The sequence below is a fragment of the Myxocyprinus asiaticus genome, chromosome 35 (assembly GCF_019703515.2).
Source record: "Myxocyprinus asiaticus isolate MX2 ecotype Aquarium Trade chromosome 35, UBuf_Myxa_2, whole genome shotgun sequence".
Taxonomy (NCBI): domain Eukaryota; kingdom Metazoa; phylum Chordata; class Actinopteri; order Cypriniformes; family Catostomidae; genus Myxocyprinus; species Myxocyprinus asiaticus.
In genome coordinates, this window is record NC_059378.1 from 11,053,389 (window position 1) to 11,077,375 (window position 23,987).

Consider the following 23,987-nt stretch of genomic DNA (forward strand, 5'->3'; position numbering starts at 1 on the left):
TTCTAATGACACCCATCTGAGTGACAAAGGTCAGGTGGGCACACAGGGTGTGAGTCTACATACCCGGTCATCTTTGGTGGTCTCCTCTTTTGGTATTCCAATTCGTCCACGGTCCAAACTGCACCCTTGACATTCTCCACCCGCACAAAGCACTTGTGCAGACTCAGGTTATGGCGCACAGCATTCTGTGAAAAAAAAAAGAGACATAGATGAAGTCAGTTTTCTGTTCTGGTTTGACTTTTCGCTCTAGGTATCTTAAGCAGAATTGGTCCTGCTTCACTGTCAACGCTGGAAATGCAATTATAGCGAGCTTTGATATAAACAGCCTTTAATAATGGCATAAATCTTATACCTGCTTTCTAATTAAAAGAGCGCACGTGATGATGAGCACAAAAGATTGTATGGCTCAGGCAGGGATGTGTCGACTGAGCGTTTTTCTCCATCTCCCCCTCCACCAACCACACACACACACACACACGATCTCAAAGACACACACAACCAATTAAGTGCACATTCTACCGAGGGAAAGTGACAATGTGGTGCCACACCATCATAACAGTGGGAGTATCTTTGAAAAAAAAAAAAAGAAAATGATGCACCCTACACACTAGCAGCGAACCAACCCCTTGCTTTTTGATTTTAAATTTCACTAAACAGCCACTATCTAGAATAACACCCCCAAGGGTGGCCCCTTCCTTTTCATCTGCTATTTGTAGTTTGTTCATGCCCAATTTCATTACCAATTTTAATTTGTGTATAATTAAATCCTGTGTATTTTTTCAGACACACTTTTTTTTTCTTCAGAATCCATGAGGGAGGGACTGCTGATGCTGGAATCACTCCTAACCATAATTACAAGTGCCATAATCAGGCGAGGCCTCCCTCCTTTGAATAAATTTCCCCACACAGGAGCGATGATGCTTAGTTTTGCAAATGAGTATGACCCCAATTTCAGCCTGCCACCTCACCGATTTTATTTGCATTCCCATCCGTGATGAAAGACTAATTCTCCCAGTTAAAACATTAGCAGCAATTTAAAGGGGGTCAGCCTTGGCAGACATAAACAAAATGCCTGCCTAGCTGTATGTGTGTGTGAGTGACTGGAGGGGTGGCAGCTCAGGAGAAGGTTGAGGGGCACAGCATCATTAGAAAGATGATGCATGTGTCAGACGGGTTTTGGAGCCTTCAGTGACGGTGCCACACACAAAGAAGGACGACGCCATAGCCGCCATGTTACCATCTCATCAGCCCCAGTGATCCCCCTTCATGTCTGTACATTAATAAGCCTGGAAATTAAAAGCTACAGTGGATGCATGTACAGTAGAACTTAAAGTCAACATGAAACAGCATTCGCAACATATTTTACTTCCGTACTGTGATATAATGTATTATGATATTCAACAGAAAAAATAAATACAAATGAAGGCTGGAACTTTATTTTATCCTTTGGGAGTTGATTGGTTCGTGAAAAGTGGGTGGTTGGAGAGAAGAGTTAACAAAAAAGAGGGGTTGATGATGTCAGCGGAAAAGGAAAGTTGTTTCTGAGGCAGAGTAGGTTATTACACCCGGATCCCACATATTTTAACCAATGTATTTCCATGACATTTCCAGTTGTTCATGATTATTCATTAGTATTTTTTAGATTATTTTATAGATATTGCACTCATAAAAAGTGATTTCTTGCATTTTAAATATTTTAGAGCAGAGCATAACTAGAAACATGTATAGTCACCGTAGAAATTTTCATGACATTTTTCAGACTTGGAAATCGCATTTGTAAAATTCCCTGATATTTTCCAGGTTTTCTATGACTGTGGCAACCCTGATTACATTTTGATGAAAAATGTATTTTCTTCGGAATATCATGCAGCAATGAATCGTTCATGATGAGTGCATTTACATGTGCAACGATACACTGATAACGATCAAAGCTCAACTTTAAAAATAAAAAAAAGTAAGAAACCCGTGTTTACATGAGACGAAGTCATCTGTTTATTCTTGACTTTTGATGTCAAAACGTAAACAGGAATGCGCATAACACTTGCACACATTGGATAAGCCAGTAAGAATGCTGGTAATGGTGCTTACTGTACATGCAATGCGAAATCAGGATAATGGGAATAAATCTACTACGGTTTATGCTTAAATTGTTTATGACCTTACCCTGATAAAAGAAAACTGTTTACAGCATTTACATGACCTTACACACTGTTGCCTTCTTAAGCATAATCGGTGTAAGAATGTGCATGTAAACCCGTTCCAAGACCAGGAGCATGTATTATGAAGGCAAATAGTTTACATTTTATTATCATGTTGCCTTCAGCTTTTTATTGTCAGTTTGCAACATATCAACGTTAAAGGAAACCCAGGACAACTGTGGGCTTAAAACTACACAACTTGCCAAGGACACAAGGCAGAATACTCAGTCTACACACTCTTAGCCTCAATCAAAGGAAGTACCATGTAGCAGTGAAATGAAATTCTTCCTGCAGACACCAGGGAACATATTCCACTGTAGAAGACAAAACCATTAATATTCTTGTAAAAAAAAGAACAAGGCCCAAATAAATGATTAGAGTGAGTTACAAATATTTATCAATTTCAATTCACTATCACTGATTAAACTACTCCTGTGAAATACAGAAAAGTGCAGAGGATATTAATGGAAAACTGAGAATTACACAAATCGCTGACAGAGGCTACATACTGAGACATCTCCGCGGGCCAAAAAAAAAAAAACTGGAGAAATGTGCATAAGATAAAAGGTACACTGAGAAATATGGAAAGTGATTTGCGATTTCAGCCACTGTCCATCTTGCGAATAAGAGCCACCCTCCTACTGATCAATGACTTACAGTTCTCTCTGGACTTGACTTTTTATGAAATATAGATCGCCATTAAGAGCACCAGAGAACATGCATCTCCATTTCTATATTTAATACCGGGGCCAAATGACTGGTAAGAGAGGTGGACGAGTGAGAACATAGGGTTATTAAAAAAGAGGAGAGAGAGAGTGAGAGAAGGTGGGAGGGGGAAAAAAAGCATGGAACTCTGGTGGAGGAGAAAAAGTACACATATCCATTAATTGTTAAATTTCATAAAAGTGAAATGAGTTGTTAAAGATATTCCTGCCACTTTCACCTCGTTTCCCTCAACTCTCACTGGCTAAGCTCACTAACTGCTTCTGGGTGCCACTGTGGTTCAAGGCTATTAGCCCGCTGTTCTGTCTTGCCGCCCTCTGTCTCCCTGCGTCCCTCTCTTACCTCACCTTCTCAGTGTCTCTCTCTCTCATTCCTCTCCTCCAGAGGATCAGGCACACAAATGAGCCTTGGGCCAGTGTTGGCTGAATGTGGGGCAGCACCTACTCAGCCCAGGCTCCAGGCAACGTGAATGGCTTATGATGAGACTGACTTACTGACATGAAGCGAGCTATGCTACGTGGCATCCGTTTCGTCCCTGGCCTGACAGCACCTTGCCATCTCTTGGTCCACAGAGGCAGAGGACACAGGGTGTTGGAGAGAAAGAAATTTATTAGCACATCTTTGTGAGATCGAACTAATGGCTGAGCAGGGTGATGGGGAGATGGGCCGCTAAATGGGAAGGTTATTCACGGGTGGCCAAAAGTTTGGAATAATGTACAGATTTTGCCGTTTCAGAAGGAAATTGGTACTTTAATTCACTAAAGTGGCATTCAACTGATCACAAAGTATAGTCAGGACATTACTGATGTAAAAAAACAGCACCATCACTATTTGAAAAAAGTCATTTTTGATCAAATCTAGACAGGCCCCAATTCCAGCAGCCATCACTCCAACACCTTATCCTTGAGTAATCATGCTAAATTGCTAATTTGGTACTAGAAAACCACTTGCCATTATATCAAACACAGTTGAAATCTATTTGGTTCGTTAAATGAAGCTTAACATTGTCTTTGTTTTTTGTTTTTTAGTTGCCACAGTATGCAATAGACTGGCATGTCTTAAGGTCAATATTAGGTCAAAAATGGCAAAAAAGAAACAGCTTTCTCTAGAAACTCATCAGTCAATCATTGTTTTGAGGAACGAAAGCTATACAATGCTTGAAATTGCCAAAAAACTGAAGATTTCATACAAAAGTGTACACTACAGTCTTCAAAGACAAAGAACAACTGGCTCTAACAAGGACAGAAAGAGATGTGGAAGGCCAGATGTACAACTAATCAAGAGGATAAGTACATCAGAGTCTCTAGTTTGAGAAATAGACGCCTCACATGTCCTCAGCTGACAGTTTCATTGAATTCTACCCGCTCAACACCAGTTTCATGTACAACAGTAAAGAGAAGACTCAGGGGTGCAGGTCTTATGGGAAGAATTGCAAAGAAAAAGCCACTTTTGAAACAGAAAAACAAAAATAAATGGTTAGAATGGGCAAAGAAACACAGACATTGGACAACAGATAATTGGAAAAGAGCTTTATGGATCTTAACCCCATTGAGCTTTTGTGGGATCAGCTAGACTGTAAGGTGCGTCAGAAGTCTCCGACAGGACAGCCACATCTATGGCAAGTGCTACAGGAAGTGTGGGGTGAAATGTCACCCGAGTATCTGGACAAACTGACAGCTTGAATGCCAAGGATCTGCAAAGCTGTCATTGCTGCATGTGGAGGATTTTTTTGATGAGAACTCTTTGAAGCAGTTTAAGAAGTTCTGAATATTTTTTTCAAATAGTAATAGTACTTTTTCATGTTATTAATGTCCTGACTATACATTGTGATCAGTTGAATGCCACTTTGGTGAATAAAAGTACCAATTTCTTTCCATAAGAGCAAAATCTGTACATTATTCCAAACTTTTGGCTGCCAGTGTATGTTTGGCCCAAACATTTACCCTGACCACTCTACCCTGTGCTACACCAAAAGCCTGCAAAACCTTTACTCTGGACAGGGAGAGAAAGCACTGGTTGAGAAGCGACAAAATATCATAATGGCAAGTTTAGATAAAACGAGTCTATGAAATGGCTTGATGAGCGCAGTTGTCTTTTCTGTGTTGACAAATTCCCTTTTGAAACAGGAAGTTTGGGCGAAAGATATCGAAGGGCTTGTCCTTTTTGTGGCTTTTAATTTTTTTTATACCCATGAATCATGATTTGCTTCTTTCTAGTCGGTTGCAGGTGAAAACACAACATTCCAAACTTTGATTTGAAGTTTTAAAGTATTTGAAAATCTGTCAAAAAGACACAAAGGTACAAAACTGTGAACTTTATATCTATAATGAGTGAATGAACTTCAGTCCCAAGAAGCATTGCAAATGACGTAACCAATTTAAAAACTATGGAAAAATATAAAACTATTATATATATTTAAAAGTATAGAATAAATTATATTGCAAAATATTCAAATATATAAAAGTATATGATCAGTTTGAGAGTGTAGGGAGACGATTACATCATTTGCAGTGCATTATGGAAATGGGTGGTCGCTATAGCTATAATTTTGCTGTGGATTGTTGGCTGCAATTCTCTGATTAGTGAATCTTTTCCCTTCAGAATCATGGATAGTGTAGTTCTTCACCAGAAATTCAACTATTAAACAAAATTTCTAAAACAATTCAGATTAATTAACGCTTAATGCTTAAAATTGATTTCAAAACCTTAGCTCACAGTAGGACGGTCTTAAAGGTATGCAAGTTATCGTTTAAAATCATTTCCCACTATGGCAAAAAAAAAAACAAAAAAAAAGAAAGAATGGGATTTTTACTTCTGGAACCAGACTGCTGCTGAGGGACATTCTCATTCTAGTAAGGATCTGATTAGAGGATTTTTGTAGTGCAGGTTGAGTCATCAATACTTTTGGTCCATTTACCCCAGAAAAGATAAACTGCTCATTTTAAAAGTGTATAACTGCTAAAAGTAATTTTGTTCACATTTTTTTGGTTGAACATTTAGGAGTACACTACAATATAGTGGACATGGACTAAAAGCCAAAAGACTTAAAGGAATATTCCGGGTTCAAAACAAGTTAAGCTCAATCGACAGTATTTGTGGCTAAATGTTGATTACCACAAAAAATAATTTAGACTACAGTGAGGCACTTACAATTGAAATGAATGGGGCCAATGTTTGGAGGGGTTAAAGGCATAAATGTGAAGTTTAGAATTTTATAAAAGCCCTTCGATAATTCTTCTGTTAAAACTAATATATTATTTGAGCTATAAAGTTGTTTAAATTGCCGTTTTTACAGTCATTTTAGGGTTTTAATGTTTGTTGACATCACATCGTTATGGCATCGAAGTTGTAAAATTGGCAATAACTTTACACAGAAAAGGCTAGTAAGCGATTTTATCACACAAACCATGTTAACACACATATTGGTTATATATATATATATATATGTCACATACACTGTCGGACCAAAATAAGTCGCATACTCTAATATTTCGTTGGACCACCTTTAGCTTTGATTACGGCGCGCATTCATCATGGCATAGTTCCGACAACCTTATGCAACATCACAACATTTCTTTCTGTCCAGAGTTGCATTAATTTATGGCCGAGATCTTGTATTGATGATGGGAGAGTCAAACCACTCCGTAAAGTCTTCTCCAGCACATCCCAAACACTTTCAATGGGGTTAAGGTCAGGATTCTGTAGTGGCCAACTCATGTGTGAAAATAATTCCTCATGCTCCCTGAACCACTCTTTCACAATTTGAGCCTGAGGAGTCTTGGCATTGTTGTCCTGGAATATGCCTGTGCCGTCAGGGAAGAAAAAAATCCATTGATGGGATAACCTGGTCATTCAGTACATTCCGGTAGTCAGCTGACTTCTTTTTATTGCAGCATAATGTTGCTGAGCCTAGACCTGACCAATTGGAGCAACCCCAGATCATAACACTGCCTCCAGATGCTTGTACAGTGGGCACTATGCATGACGGGTGCATCGCTTCATGCGCTTCCCTTGTTACCCTGACACACCCATCGCTTTGGAATAGGGTAAATCTGGACTCATCAGACCACATGACCTTTAGTTTTTCCAATTAGCCTTACTAACAAGTGGCTTTCTTGTGGACACACAGCTGTTTAGTCCCAATCCTACATTGTGCATGTGGAAAAGCTCTTTCATTATTAAACAGCCATGAGTTCTACTGTTGATTTTTTTACGATGCGACTTCAAACGTTTTAGTGATCTCCAATCATGATCATTCAAGATTTTTTTCTGACCACATTTCTTCTGCAAAGCTGACAGTTCACCACTATCCTTCCAGGTTTTAATAATGCGTTGGACAGTTCTTAACCCAATTCCAGTGATTTCAGCAATCTCCAACTTGTTTTCTCTGCTTGACGCAGGCCAATAATTTGCCCCTTCTAAAACACAATCTTTTCCATGACCACATGATATGTCTTCCAACATGGTTGTTTAAGAAATGAGAAGCTACACACTGCAACAGTTAGAGTTTAAAGAATTGCTGCCAGCTGAAACATATTAATCACTGCAATAATGATCCAATCATAGGCTCTTAAGTATCTGCTTATTTAAATCCAAACGGCAACAATTATAATTTTTTTTGGCCAGGCAGTGTATATGTCTTGTGGCTATTCTTTTGAAATAGTGAGTATTTCAACAGTTACGGATCAACCCCATTCACTTAATTGTAAGTGTGTCACTGTAACCCGGATGTTTGCTTTTTTTTAAAAAAGAGGGGCAAGTCAGAATGATCTTTTGTGGTAATCAATGTTATGCCACAAATGCTGTCCATTGAAACTTGTATTGAACCCGGAATATTCCTTTACATTTTTATTTCATGGGGTCTTTAACACTAAAATAATCAAGAAATAAATATAAGAAGAGAGAAGAGTATTGACAGAAAAAACACAATGTGTCTAGACCAATGAGTCAGAAAAATAAATGGTAACACTTCACAATAAGGTTCAATTCATTTAAGTTCATACTGCATAAACTAATGTTAACAAATACAACTTTCGATTTAAAAAAATGTATTAGTATATGTTGAAATTAACATTAAAATTAATAATACTTAGGTATTGATCATTGTTAGTCCATGTTAACTAATGCTGTAAACTAATGTTACCAAATGGAACCCTATTGTAAAGTAAGAAATTAAGAAAATAGTTTTTTTTTTTTTTTTTTTTTTATATTAAGAAGACAGAGATTAAAATGTGTGCACGCAACAGGCAAACACAGGTTTGTTGATGTCTAGAATTGGCATCATGTGGTTAAAGAATCTGATTGGACATCAAAGTCTGGAGTCGAACACATATGGAAGATGGAGGGATGACAGCAGCTGGTTTACAGGGGCCAGGAAAGCCAGGTTCTGTGCCCAGGGGAGGGCAGCTCTCCTGTGGAGGGCTCCAGTGGAGTGTGGCATGTTGGAGGTGGTCAGGAGATGCAGATTTGATATAGAACTGGCTCTGGACCAGCGGGGAACACGTTAATCAACCAGTCCAAATTAAACCGCCTGATAAGAGTCTGCTGCATTACATTGCTACATGCCCATGGACTGATAAAGCACCACTGAACACTGAAGTGTGTGTGAGGGTGTAAGCATACACACACAACCAGAGGGCAGTAGTTTGGATATGCAAGGGCTCTCTGACTTTATGTATAATTTCAAAGGATTGGAAAATTTCTAATTGTTTTAAGCAGGAAGGTATGAGAGGCCATGATATACTGTGAACAGTGTTGGGTAAGTTACTCAAAAATAGTAATCCACTACAAATTACTAATTACTTCTCTACATTTTTAATTGGAATACTTTAATAATTACTTCATGGGAAAGTAATCATATTACTAATTACTTCTAAGTTACTTTCAAAAACACTTCACGTAAGCTTTGTTTTTCTTTCCAATGAACTCAAAATAATGTCTACATTTCTATTTCATACTTGTTACCGAAAAATTGCCTATACGCAATGTATCTTCTAGCCTAATATAAAGTCACTACATATGTCTCTTGATAATGATCTGGGTTGAATTTATTGGAATTCAGTGGAGAACTATGCGAGTGGCACTCAGTGGTGGGGCAGAATTTTGGTGTACATTGATCGGTGATGTACAGTATGTACATTCATAGAAAACAATGGTTTTGAATTAAGGACGCTGTATATCGTCCATCTGCTGCGTCTGGTGTGTGACCCCCTTTACTGCTGCTTCTTCCTTCCACCTATCAAACACCAGTCGGAACGGTTGATGCCACAGAGTGCTTCACCTCACACATTCACAACAATGAGGAGAGCACATCAGGACACCAAAAAAGGAGAAAAAAATGTAATACAAAAAAGAAAAAAACTGATCTGGGGAAGGCCGGGTCATAATTTGGCTGTGTGGGTGAAGGCAGGCATCATTAATAACCTCACTATTGTTGGAGCTGCACAGAAGGCTGTATCTCTGTTGTACCTGCTGTACCCCTTGGCACAGAGGGAGGATTTATTGTTGTTTGGGTCGTACTGAACAATGGCCACGTCTGTTGCTCTGTTTTTATCAGACTCGCATAAAACAAGGAGCCCTCCAGCCTCACTGCCAGGAGGCCAACTAAAACAAGCTAGATCTACTAAACAATAGCCCCATTTACGCCTTGCATTAACATGTGTTTTCAGTGATCGGATCGCTTTCAGATAGCCCTTGATCACATTAAATACCAGGTGTAAATGCACCCAAGACGCATTGTGATTGGATCACTGAAACCACATTCGGAGGTGGTCAGGGACGAATTATGACCACATTCAAAGAGGTGTAAATGCAAAATGCTCTCAAGTTTGAATATCTGAATGCTTTGTTTGATCTTTGAACAATTAAAAAAATTAACCTAGCCTCCAAATGAAAAAAGAAAAATCATTTCAGCAAAATTTCAGATTTGGTGTGCAGGGGTTCATGAAGGCACACTATTTTGTTTTAAAATGTTGTCGTGCATATTTGAGTCAAAAATCTGTATTTGCGAAGAAGCCTTAAGGCCAAAGTATACTTCTGTTGTGTAAATTTCGTCATGCGACAGTCGTGTGCCGCCCAACATTTCCAGACATGCAGACAGTCCACATTTGTGCACGTCATCAGTGCATCAAACAACAATGGAAGAAGCATACCCAAACGTTTAGGGATCCAAAATGTATTGAATGTTTGAAAACCATATTTAATGGGACATTACCTTCCATGTTGCTGTGTTTCTCCTGAAATAGGCGAACATTCGTGTAAACCAGTTATAGATCTCGTTTAGAGTCAGCTGTCGGTCAGGGGCTTCCAGAATGGCCTGGTGAATAAAATGAAGAGAGCGGAAGAGAGAACGGAAGAGAGAGTGTGAGCAGGTGTCAAGAGGTGATTCAAATGGCTGTTATTAGTGAAACATTAGCTGATGGACCGTTTCCAGACGGGCAGCCAGTGCATTATGGATAGTGCCGTGCATTTCAGCATGACTGACACAGAGCTAAGAGATGCGCATAAATCCTTAGTTACCAGCACGCACCTTTGAACTTAGCTCAAGTGCACTGGAGTACGGAAATCGCAGTATAGATCAGTACATCTCTCTCTCTCTCACACACACACACACACACACACACACACACACTCACACACTCAGGCTGACTTACGTGACGTATGAGGGAGGCATAGGTGAATGGAGGCCTGACATCAGCGTTTTTGTAGAATTCACAATTCTGTGCCAGTTCTGTAAAAGACCAAGGTCAGAATAATTATTACAAGTGTGCAGACATTCATACATACACATTTTAACTTAAAATCTTGATGATGATTAAATTGATCAAATGTATGTGTGTGCAGTTATGAAACTCACCCGATGCGATAGGGGTGCAGAACTTGTCGGAGTTGCGCCTGCGGATGGGTCCGACTCCATGCAGGCTGGAGGAGCTGATGACGGAGGGTCCCTGTCTCATGGGGGTGATGGGGGTGGCGGCAGAAGTAGGGGGGTGGGGCAAGCCCTCAGGAAACCCCTCGCTTTCTCTTTTTGATAGGGACACACTGGAGGCCAGGTTCAGCTAATCAGGAGGAAATGCAAAGTTTAAACCTTGCTGACAATGAAACTGACCTATCAAAACTCGCAAATGACCGATATGGGTCATGTGTGTAATTTTTACGGTGTTAAAATTCTCTCGTATCCCAGCCTAAAGGTCTTATAAGCGATTTTTGTATGCGATTTTTACAGTTGTCAGTTGAGGGCGCTATATTGCTGCTGTTGTTTTTGACAACTGCTTCTGCTCTATGTTGGTCTCAATAAAGCTCATTTGGTTACTTTGAAGTGCAGAATTTTGGAAAGTGGGAACATGGCTAATCCAACAGCTCAGCTTGTGGAAATTCAAGACTGGCTAAAATCGTTTACTGCACCTTTATCATGCAGAGTCAACAATATGTAAGTGATTTGTAGGTTGATTTCACCTAAAAGTAACACTGTTGCTCTGTAGCACAAACAATGTTTGTTTGAGCGGACCGTCCAGCCCGACTCACCAACACTGGCTCGACCAATAGTGTAAATTTGGGGCTGAATTATCTGTTTGTACAACCAATGGAATTATACCCGAAATAACATGCAAAACTATGACACTGAAAAACATAAATGCCTGCCTCCCTCTATTTGGCACACATGTTAAGCCTTGATTGTAATTTGCATCATTTTCATTTTGTACAGTAATCTCCAACGTTGCAATTACAACCCAGGAAATATAATCATCATCAAATTGTCATTGGTCTCCTGCTGTGAAGAGCGCATCCTGTGATCAGTGCCAGCACATCCATGCCAAGCAGTTGGCACAGTGACTCCACTTTAAGGTGATCCTGCTCAGCTGATGAAAGTCAAACAAAGCACCCTGCAAATCGCGTTTTTCAGACACGCGCGGGAGCACACACACAAACAAGGCTCCTCGGTGGCATGTTGTCTGCAATTAAAGCCACGCGAGAGGAGCAAAACAAAACGATACAAGGTAGGAGGGGGAAAAACAATCTTGCAACAAACAATGCTTTTGGTTACCCGCCCTCTTTGTGGCCCTGCTCTGCCCAATTAGCTTTGGTGTGCACAGAGCGCTTGGAAACAGCTTTCCCAATCACTCAGGGAGTCTTTTTCAGGGTTGCTTGTTTTGCTCTAATTAAAACCATCATGTGCACGTGTGAGCAGCAAGAGATTGAGCGAGCGAGTGAGAGAGGGAGAGAGACAAGAGGGTGGGCGTAGATGGGTTGAAGCTAATATGGAGAATTAAACAGTGCCAGCCCTCTATTCTCTTTCTATCCACATTGCCACTGGAGCCAACCTGGCCCATCTCCAGTAATTTGAGGAGCATAATGGTTTAACAGGTACTTAATTAATGCTGGAGCAGTGCCAGTTTGCCGTGCCAAACACAGAATGTTCTTAAAAGCGGTCAATGCCACACATGGTTTATGCTTGTGCTAAGCTCAATGCTATCTCTTGATCACCCTTACAATTATAATTTTTTCATTCTCGTCTAGGTCGCTGGGCCCGGCCTGGGATCAGTTTCCCATTACTGTCTAATGGCAGCTGATCCAGAGAATTTGTCACCAAACAGGAGATGGGGCCTACTTTCACCCTCCGCCTTCATTTATAACCCCTCAAATTAAGACACCACTTCTAATTGACAATTAATTTCAACATCTTCGTATTTTAATAAGACTACTCATCAGTCTCAGCATGAAATATTCATTAGATTTCTAATAATTGCACAGGCAGCTGGTGGCTTGAGGGGAATAAGCATTGTGATGCAAGAGTATGAAGGAGCAATGTGGAATATCTAGGCTTTCCTGCCCAAAATATGCACAATCACTTCTATCTTGACATAAACCCAAGCGCATTTCAAACGTCTTTGTGTATGTAAAAATCGTACACTTAATCTCTTCTAAAGGAGCTGGGAGTAAAACAGGCCAGGTGTAGTCATTACAAAGAGAACTCGATTTGTGTGTCTTTAAGAGTCTTATTACACTTGAATTGAAGGTGTTTAAAGGCATGTTTGAATAAACGATTCATTGCTTTTGTTAAGCATAGGCATAAGGTGAACTTGTAAACATATAAGTGGCTCACTGGCAAGTAGCAGGCTACAATGAGACTACAGTGTGTAGTGCTGCTCTCCTGGAACATGATCTAAATGCAGAAAAACACAAACAGCTGGAGGATGCAGGGGAAGTCATGACAGCAAATAAATAGAGCACTTCCTCTAGTCTCCAATAGAGCACACTTTTTAGTCCCTGCCTTGCACAGAAATCACTGATAACATTGTATGCTACTTTCTGGTACAAGTAAATACAAAATACACACACATTTGACAGGTTAAATGTTTTGAACTCACAGGTTGGTTGAAAGGCTTTGGCTCTGATGGACGCATGTGCAGGTGGGCCATCATGGCCTGCAGACGCTCGCTCTCTTTGGCCAGCTAGAACACACACATAAACATGCACAAACAAATTAGAAAAAGGGCCACAAGCAATTACATTTTTTTTTTTTTTTTTTTTTTTACTACAACCAAATACTTACAGTAATAATTTAAATTATGTAGCATTTTAATTTTTCTTAGCTCGTGTTTAGTAAGAATTATGAAAGAAAACCTGTTGTCCACCTTACTGCGAACATGTACAGAACACTTTTATTAACATCTGCTTGTATTCAGTGTTGTACTACATCCTGTTTAAAACTTGTATGAGTGAGAGTAACACTTTTTTCTAACTTTATCAAGATTTTTTAAATTCTTGTTGATTCTTGCATTAAACATTTCCCATTTCATGTTTCCTTTTCAATATCCATGTATATTTTGTCATTTGCTATTTTCCCTAATTTATGTTTGTCTTTTTTCACTATTTTCCATTTTCACTATTACGCAGCAAGGCTGAAAAAGCATTGGCGATATGAATACACAACTATTTATTTATTAAGAAATTAAACTATTAAAAAAATATATTTTTAATTAATAAACAAATGACAAAATTATGAAAAAGCACATTAAAACTGAAAAAAAATAAAAAATAAAATGTGTGTGCAGCTTATGTGGGCACTTCTGAGATAAAGAAGAGAGGGAGTGATTCCAGATATCCTCTTCTGAGGATAATTTAGCATTCTGCCTGTTATGCAAGTCAGCTTGGAGGGATGTTGACATGCCGTTTCACAGCTCTCGATACCTTCGGGAGAAAACATCTCACCATTGTTCTTCCCCTCTCGCTCTTTCTTTCTATTGCTGTGTGTCTTTGAGACACTTGCCCTGCAACCACACTCGTCCCCGTATGACATTCCTAACTGCCATTTAGTTAATCAGCTCACTGCCTCAGAATCCGCCAAGACTGCCTCAGTGGCATTTCTAACACAGAGAAAAATAGACCATTTAATTTTACTGTACTTATGGGACTGAAGTTAAATTCGATGAAAAACTATAGTGCAATTGTGTATACTAAATCGTTAAGCTAGATATTACAGTATGCCGTGGCAAAGTGTTTTGAGTGATTTTCAGTATGTTGCTATGAGGTTACTTGGGTGTTCAGGGTGGTTGTTTACTGGCACAAATCAAAAGACTTTGATACTCTAGCCCTAGATATGGTTGGGGGTTCGATCACTTTGAAATGTAATAGCACGGCTCTCCTCAGCAAGCTGCACGATTTGAGGTATCATTAATGTCCATAACACAAACAGTGCGAGTTACACCCCAAAGTTTAACAGTTAAGAGTTAGCGGTTTGTTCTAGCAATACTTGCTTCAGAAAGTACCACTAACAAGTCATGGCCCCTCATTGGTTCTTAATCAAATTTGAGCTCTTAAAATCAACCTCAGGATATGATTATGTTTTTGATGTGTTGTGTTTGCGTACTACGGTTGTGCTCGGCTAAAGTCATCCCATTAACTGATGTGTTTAATTAGGGGCTATCCTGTGCCGGTCAGCAGGGTAATAAAAGCAATGTAAAAACTGTGCTGGTTTGCTGGGAGAGACAGCAGGTTGGCAAGGGGTTGGCACTGGGGCAGCTGAGCGTGGGCTAGGGGCCAGTTAGATTGTTTGGGGCCTAGTAGGTGACAGGACAGAGGTAGACGAAGGAGACAGAGCAGAAAAGAAATGTGCTTGGACATGGGCTGACTCTCTTGTCAGTTCTCATCTCCCTTGCATCAATCTGGACACGTGTTTAAACGCTGTTTGTGGGCCATGGCAAACACAGCTTGCTGCCTGCGTGCCCGGCAGGGTAGTGTTTTTTTGAGAGAGCATTGTTTTGAGGGGTTTATTTTTGGGAATGAGAGTAGATGGAGAATGTGGATGAGAGGTGGTATGGAAGGAAAGAGAAGCCGACCAATTACCAGGTCGGTCTGACTGGCTTTGATGACAGGGAAGTAGTTCTGCCACGTAAAGCTGGAGGGTCTGAAGTGCCCGTTTCAATGTATGCCTGTTCACGAGATTGGTTGTTGATTTACGGCTCCAAAAGGAGAGGAATTCTACCGCTGCAGGCACGGTGAGGTTACGCGACCTGCGTTTTAGTTTGAGAAGAGTGAGTGGCTCTCCGAGACAACTTCCCTTATAGCTAACAGTCCCTTTAATGTGACATAATGTGCCTGACCCGACGGCATGTCAGTGTCTGCCAATTCTAACTGTCACTAGACGCTCTGCTGACAGCCTCAGCGTCCAAACAAATTACCCGCACGGACAATAAAACACTGCCCACCATTAAACATAGCACATTTCAGGGTCAACAAACATTTACAACACTGTACTGAGATTTTACTGACTTGATCTGAACATTCCCACAAAACTAGACTGAAATTCTCCAAAAATTTGTACCGTAGAGGCGAAAAGACTGTAGCCGTGTCATCAAAATCGTGTCATCATTTACTCACTTTCATATTGTTTTAAACCAGTATGACTTCCTTCTGTGGAACAAAAAAGTAGATGTTAGGCTGAATGCTTTATTCACTTTCACTGTATAGAAAAAAAGATGCAATGAAAGTGAATGGTTACTGAGGCTGTCATTCTGCCTAATGTCATACAGGTTTGGAACAACATGAGGATGAGAAAATGACAGAATTTTCATTTTTGGGTGAACTGTCCCTTTAAACTTTTGGTCTTTTTAACCCAAGCTGAATCTGCGAATAACGCAAAACCACTGAGCTAATTAGAAAATGGCCATAATTTGCACTAGGGCCAATGTTAAGAGAATGAAGCCGGGCATGAAGGGTGTCAGCGGGCGGAGGAAGGCTTTAGCACTTCCCATGTCCACCCTTCTCCTTATCAGCTCTCTCATTAGAGATGACACTGCGTATGTGCGTGCGACAGGCAGCCTGTGGTGCTTGCAGAGAGCCCACGGCAGGAGGAAAGAGAGAGGTGCTGGGAAAAACTCTCTAATTGGGATCCATCAAAGGCAGATATTCTGGCCTCCACTTTCGCACCCACACTCTACATCACTATATCTATTACAAGCTCCAGTGAGCTCTATCAACTCATGTGACATGTAATAGGCAGAAAATCATGCCAGCTGTGTGTAGGTGTGTGTGTATGTGAGACAGTATGGAAGAGTTCAAGAAGACCAAGGCTGTGTCTTATTGCACTCCCAAGTTCCCTATGACGTGAATCAGTCTATCGTGAACACGAATTCAGGCAAATGCCTTGGTCCACTTAACCACTGGATCCAACTGTGACACTGATGACACAATTACCTGTGACACAATTATGAGGTTGCACATTAATATGTAGCTGGTATTTATAAACAACCTTTCTGTACAGGGCTCTACAGAGCTAGCATTTGTGAGTGAAAATTATTTGGGCTCAATTACAGCTAATCTATGACCCAAGCTTATGAAATTAAACTGTAGCATACCATCAGAATAAAAACTCCCTAATGCATCTCATATTCAAAGTAATTTTAAAATGAGCGCGTTAGTTATTTTGAATTAAGAGCACCCTTTCTCATGCTCACATGGCTGCGAGCGCTCTTCTCTCGCGGAGTTTCATGTTTGTTTTTTTAATGTCAAAATGACAGACAGCGCTTTGAATTATGATGGATTAACGGATGTTTTAAAAACATGGCGCTCATGCTCAAGATTCTGAGAAAAACAGCGAGATGCAGCACAATGGTCAAAGACCTCCGTCTAGTGCAGGTTTTCAAAGAAAATAAATATATATAAGGACTCCGAAACGCATCTTCAATGAGGTAGTTTGTGCGTATCATAATAAATATATCGTTAACATTTTATAACTTTCATGACATTAAGCATTAAGCATTATTGCATTATACAACGCTTAACAGAGATAGTTACAATGGAAAATACACTCAAATAGTAATAAATGTCATGAGTACTTACTAGTAAACTAGGGAGCTGATTGAGAAACACCCCAAGACTCTGGTCAAGAGTATTGCAAGCACCATTTCGTTAACGAAACACACCTTGTCCTTCAGAATCATGCAACATTAGATAACATAGCAAAAGAGGCAGTCATGTGGCTTGATATGTTATTTTGCAAGATTTTTAGTGTTGATTTAGCAACATGTTCAGAAAAATGTAGATTTTGTGAGATTTTTGGAGAAATGTTAATTTTGCAATATTTTTTTCAAGTGTTGGTTTTGCAAGATTTTCAGAAATTTTTTATTTTGCGAGTTTAGAATTTTTATTTATTTTGCGAGATGTTCAGAGAAACTTTGATTTTGAATCTGTGCGTGCATCTCACCTGTATCTCCAACTGTTGAACGACCTGCATCTGAACCCTGCACTGGGCCGTACTGCGATCATCCAGGGCGTGCTCACTATTCAGGTGCCTGAAAGAGAAAAATCAACAGTTAAATAATGCAAACATGCAATGTGAGTCAAGTATATCCTGACACTACAGGTCCACTCGACAAAATCAATCTACGTGCAAATAAATCTGTTAGCTGACCCTATCTAAACTCCCAGAGGGAGACGTGTAAGCATATTTGCACCATCTGCCACCAACCATGTCGCTGACCTGCCTGATACAGTATGCACACACACACACACACACATACATACGTACACAAACACACTACGGCTGTGACTCAGCTTTCTGGGATTGTTAGACAGAGCAGTTTGTATCGCCTGTGCTAAAGTGGTAGCACTACATGCCCAGACTGTCACATTCTGATGACACATGCACATACCCAAGCACAGAGGTTACTAAAGCACCAGAGATCTAGTTGAAGCATCCTGGCCAACCATGACCTCACACTGACAAACAACCACATCAAAATAGGACCACAGATAGCTGTTTATTTTTCCGTTTCAGAGAAGAAACATTTAATGGAATCCTCTTGGGTACATAAAGGCCCTCTCAGAGGAAACCCGTAACAATAGTGGATTTCCACCCGAAAAAACACTTTTCACAAGGTGTAACATTAGAACATAAATCAACATTAGAACATGAAAGAACTGAAAAGAGACATTTTTCATGATTCAGGATGGCTGAAGCTTGTGTCATATGAACTATGTATATAAACATATTATGTTTGGAGATGAAGACACCAAAAGAACAACTCCATATTGAAACCATTAAGTTTAATTTTTTTTATTTATGGACAGTCATCGAAGGAGTTGATGAAAATGACATCATCTCTATATATTAGGATCTATTCGAATGCCCTTATGTCTTAGTTATTTAGCTGAAGCGCAGCTGGAGTGGGATATTATTTTGGAAACGTTTTTTTTTTTTTTTTTTTTTAGAAAGCTAAGTGCCGCAGGCCATGAACTCTGAGTGGGAGTTGAAAAAACAAAACAAAAACACCTGGTTATGACATCATATGTTTTACTCATCAAGTGCCGCTTCAGATGGGTGAGCTCTGACCTTAGTTATTCAAGTCATGTTTTCTTTATGAGGCAGTGTGTAACTCCAAAAAAAACAAAACAAACAGATGCAGATCAGAGAAATGAGGAAGTGAAACCAAGAGAAAGTGAGTCAGATGGATGAAGAAATGAGAGAGATGGTGTCAGACTGAGAAAGGAGCCATTGAAAGAAGGCAGAAGAGGAATGCGGCCTGCTTTAGTGAGAAGCAAAAATGGACAAGAGACATATTTTTGTATAATGACCGCTAAGCTGTATAAAAGACCATTGTTCCAGGCAACAGATTTCAAAGCTGTGTCTTACTGTACGTAACTCCACAGTCTTTCATATCACATCAAATAATTTCTCAAATCAACATTTCATGACTATTTATTTGCTAAATAACCATGTAATAAGTGGGAAAATATACAGTTAGCTGGTCCTTACCACAAAAATAAATACCCTTCTGAGTGGTATAAGATCCTGATCACACTGTTGGGGCTTCTTTTGCAATAACGACCAACAGACTGTACAATATCTCTTCCTTAAGCCTAGTGTACACTACATGACTTGCAGTCGGCACCCTGTGACTCACAGTTTTGTTTTCTGTCGTGCTGGTGCGCACACTACACGACTGATCGCAGACTGAGTGTATCAATTACACGACCATTCATCCCCAACTGAGGCCCTGTGTACACATGGTATTAAGATGCGTTTTGCGTGATCCGATCACAAGCGTACAAGCGAGACATGTCACCATTACACCAAGTCGTCTCTTTTGACCACTTGTGTTTGGATTTCGAGGAGAGAGCCTCTGATTTTATGAGGACACACATCAATCGTTTTGTCTGTGTATTACTGCATGATAATAAAGTGCAAAATCATAAAAGAAGCCGGGGCACGGTTTCTCTTAATTATACGCAAACATCAGGTTTAGAGCAGAATCCTGAATTATTTAAGCGCAGTACCTGTAACTGAGCTTCTATAGTGCGTCCTTCTCATATAGGTCTCTCTTATTGTGCTTGTTCATGCATTTGCTTTTTAAAATTTTCAGACTGTATGCTTATTTCCCTTTAAATCTGCAAGTAACCGGCAAAAAATGGCCGTTACAGCTGTCTTTAGTGTCGTCCCGTTTCAAACAGACCGCCCAAAATGCATCTTATAGTTAAGATAACGAAATTCATTCACAAACTCGCGCAGTTTATTCTTGATAAAATGTCAACAAACAAGAAAGAATGGCTCTGGCCCATTTACACGCTTATTTTGCACTTAATTGCAAAGGAAAAAAGAAAACAGCTGAAAATAATAAAGACGCAGGCAGGGAGATGTAGGTGATATTTTATTTTATTTTCAAATAATTTTTTGTCTCCTGCTTCCCAATACCTTGCTCTCCTCTTGCACTCTCTCTTTACTGTCCTGATGAGTGAGAGACTGACAATGATGACAAGATGTCTAGATATCAAGAAGTTTTGAAATCCATCCTGGCGTCTGCAACTTGTTGGGGCTTGTCGCAGGAGTGTGCACACCACAAAACCGTTCGTCGTGAGATCTGAGACTTCTCGTCGTGGGCCAGTCGCCAACTCAAACTATCAAAGGAGACGAGTTGGTGTCGTGTAGTGTACACTAGGCTTTAGACCAGGGGTTCTCAACTGGGGCGGTACTGCCCCCCAGTGGGCACTGAAAGGATGTCAGGGGGCTCTGAGAGCAAATTAGTAGAGAGGGGGGCATTTATCAGTCATGTTAATCAAATCTATCGTCAAGTTCCTGTTTGCATTAAAATGTGTATCTAGACTCAATTATATGGGTTGGTATGCATTTGCACCACGGTTCATCTGATTTTGAAGTCTAGCGACGCATATGAAGTCTCTGGTTTAGCAGCATGAATTAGACAGGCGAAGTCACAACCTCCACTAATGCACCTGTATGGCTCTGTAGGTGGATAAGGCTCAATGGACAGAGCAGCGCGAGCGCAAAGCAGATGCATTTTTGCTCACAGACCGGACTCGAGCTCTTAAACGCGCACCTCTGATCATTGCAGCGCTGCGAGAACCAGTGAGAAGCACGGCGCGAGCCTGGAAACCATTTGAATTCAGCACAGAATTATACATAATCACCCTTGAATTTACTATAGTAACACTAATTATGTTTTAGGCAGAAACAGATTCATAATACATATTATCATATCACTACTTCAGCTCTATTAAATTTGTCATAGGCTACATCAGGGGAGTGAGGGAACATAATACATTTTTGTTACAACTTTTAAATATTTATATTTTGTATTTTTTGTTTTTACAAGTTTAGAGTAGGCCTACTATTTGTAATTAAAAAATGCCATAATTTGTTTTATAGAAATCATGTTACATCTAACCATGGTAGTGAAGAAGATCCATGCTTCCATGTGCATACTATGGTCTTGTTACAAATACCAGTGTTAAAACTATAAAAATAAATAAATACATTTACATTTTCATAAGGGCAAATGCAAAATACACTATTTCTTTTAGATGAAATCCTAAAAAAAAAAAAAAAAAGAAAATAGGCTAAAATATTTTTAAGTGTAAGAAAATATAACTGGTTTTCTTTGCCTTCAGAAATTCCAAGAGATGACTCATTTGAATCAATAAGAACCTGATGAAAGCAGTTCCAACTCAAGTCATGCTGTTAGTATAATTTAGTCACATAAATGACATGTTAAATTTGTACTTTTTATAGATGTTATAGATAACCTTACTGTTGTTGATACCAGTAAATTTACATCTACATCCAACTCAAAATCAATGCTGTAATGTAGGATGAGCACTTCAGTGGGACAAAATATGCAATATTATTGGTCTTTTCACTTATTTTTGAAATATAATAACAATACCACTTTTATTATCAGTTTCTGTCTTCGCATTTTCATTTTATAGGCCCCAGCTCTAGCCCTCCATCTGCTTAAATTTAAGAAACACAAGGTTTGGTCTCACATTCATGATGCATAAACCTACTGATTTTTTGGGGGGGAGGGGGCTGGTATAAGGGAATGAAGTAGGGGGCATTCATCAAATAAAGGTGGAGAACCACTGCTTTAGACATTCCTACATCTCAGTGATTATGTCATGAATCCAGGTGACTCCAGGTGCGAAAGGAGACCCTCCCACTCATTTTAACCACACACCTGGTGAAGTTCAATGGTGAGGTCAGAGGTCATGGGAGTGTCCTATGAGAAGGTATGAGTGGAGAAAGCAGGGGCGCAGAACAAAAACATGCATGGGCATCACCACAATGCTCCCTTTTGGAAGCAGCAGGCTTCCCTGCTGTAAAGCCTTGTAAAGGCAAACACTTTCTGGAGTCAGGTGGTTTTAGCATTACTTTATATTATATAAAACGTTCTATATTTACATTCTTGTCTTTCTTTCTTTTCTGGTCATTTTAAACTATTTTAAGCAAAACTTTCATGTCCCTTTATTCTTATTTCTTTATTTCTCATTCTTTTCTTATTTTTCTATTTTTTAAATCTTTTTTTTAATCACTTTGAATTACCATTGTGTATGAAATAAAAATGCCTTGCCTATCAGTGAAGCACTGATCAACAAATCATTAACACACTCCCTGATATTTCCCAATCATCTTCAGTCCATCTCATCTGACTTCATTATCCACCAGGGAATTTCTGAATTCTTCTGGTGTGAGCGGACTGCTGGGTTAAGTCCCCCGCACGGCGGGAGAGTATGCATAAGAGGCAGAACCTTCGTAACACTCATTCCCCATGATCCACCATTATTTTCTGGCCTGCATTATCTCCGCAACACCCGCCACAACCATTTTGAGTATATGTCTGAAGCAAAAGAGGGGTGCACATTCGCTCGCCATGCAAAATTAAACAAAAACAATGATGTCACCCACTCTGCTAATCCAGGCGTAGATAGACATTTTTTTCCCTGCAAGCACATGATGATAATAACAAAAAACATGATCTCACTTTCTCTCCCTCTGTCTCTCCCCACACCCCCATCTCTCTCTCTCTCTCTCTCTCGCGTGCTTTCTGAATAAAAGGAACAGACCACACTTTTTATGGCTCATAATAAACAGTAGCAGCGTTTTTTCCGAGAGACCCGACAATGAGGCAGTGTTTACTCTCTGTACACCGACAGGGATTTGAGGAGCATTTACAACACTTGCAGAAAAAAAAAAAACGTCACAGGCCGCTCTCGAAAACTGAACATCATTAAAGAGCTCAGGGCAAGGAAGAGAGAATGTGAGAAAGAAAGAAAGAGAGAGGATGAAGATTAGGGGTGAATGAAGAGAGAGAGAGAGAGAGAGAGAGAGAGAGAGAGAGAGAGAGAGAGAGAGGGAGAGAGAGAGAGAGAGAGAGAAAACAAAAAATTGAGAATGATAAAAAAGTGGTCATATTAGACCCAGACAAAATCAGCAAACCTTGTTTTTCAAATGTTTTTATTTTTATTTTTATTTTTTTACTGATTTTAGTGAAAATTTGAAATTCCACAGAATGCATTTAAACATGGTAAAATGTGTTAAACTGAGTGGAGAGTACTACACTCATATTGGTAAATTATTGCATTATCAACAGGGTTTCGATACTTTTGAGCAATGAATTTCCATGACTTTTCCAATTGTTCGTGATTACTGGATGAGAATTTTCATGTTAGATACTGTATTGCACTTAAAAAGCTGATGAAAAATCCTGGAGTTAAGCATAAGTAGAAAAATATATCTACACTACAGAAATGTCCATGTCTTTCCAGAGATTTTCTTAATTTCGATGATTTTTCCAGGCCTGAAATTTAAAATGAGAATTTCCTGGTACCTCTAGGTTTGCTATGACTGTGGGAACCCTGTATCAAATTTGCCAAAATGTGAAATAAAACTATCATGCAAGGGCGGGGAGGTGTAGAACTTTGTGAATGACTGGTGTTCCAATTCTAGGGAAATCTGCGGAGCTTTCTATGGACTTCTGTGGACACAGATACAGTGTGGGGCTCATATTCTGCTATAAGTGGCAGGCAGCCAGATGGGGCTATAGAATAGACAAAAAGACCAGAAGGAGAGAGAGAATAGAGAGCATCTCTTCTTTTCCTGTCTTTAGTGATGACTAAAGTGTTCTCACTGGGCCACGGTGCACGTTACTGACAGCAATATCTGTCATCCCCCATCCCAACCCTGTCCCCCTCTTATCTCGCACCCCTCCCCCCTTCTCCGCTTGCCCTGAGGCTATATGAAACGAGACACCGTGCAACCAAACAACAGCTTTACTC

General features: G+C 39.8%; 1 protein-coding gene across 2 annotated transcripts in view; it reads right to left on the minus strand.

Annotated features, from left to right (window-relative positions):
* The window catches only part of LOC127426142 (forkhead box protein P4-like), a 162,071-nt gene that overhangs the window by 10,139 nt on the left and 127,945 nt on the right, over nt 1–23,987 (minus strand). For both annotated transcript variants that reach the window (XM_051672709.1, XM_051672711.1), the window contains 6 exons: nt 17,626–17,713; nt 13,289–13,372; nt 10,777–10,978; nt 10,574–10,650; nt 10,135–10,236; nt 64–185 (listed from right to left, as the gene is read on the minus strand). In XM_051672709.1, the coding sequence (XP_051528669.1) occupies nt 64–185; nt 10,135–10,236; nt 10,574–10,650; nt 10,777–10,978; nt 13,289–13,372; nt 17,626–17,713 (675 nt within the window). The remainder of the gene's footprint in view (nt 1–63; nt 186–10,134; nt 10,237–10,573; nt 10,651–10,776; nt 10,979–13,288; nt 13,373–17,625; nt 17,714–23,987) is intronic.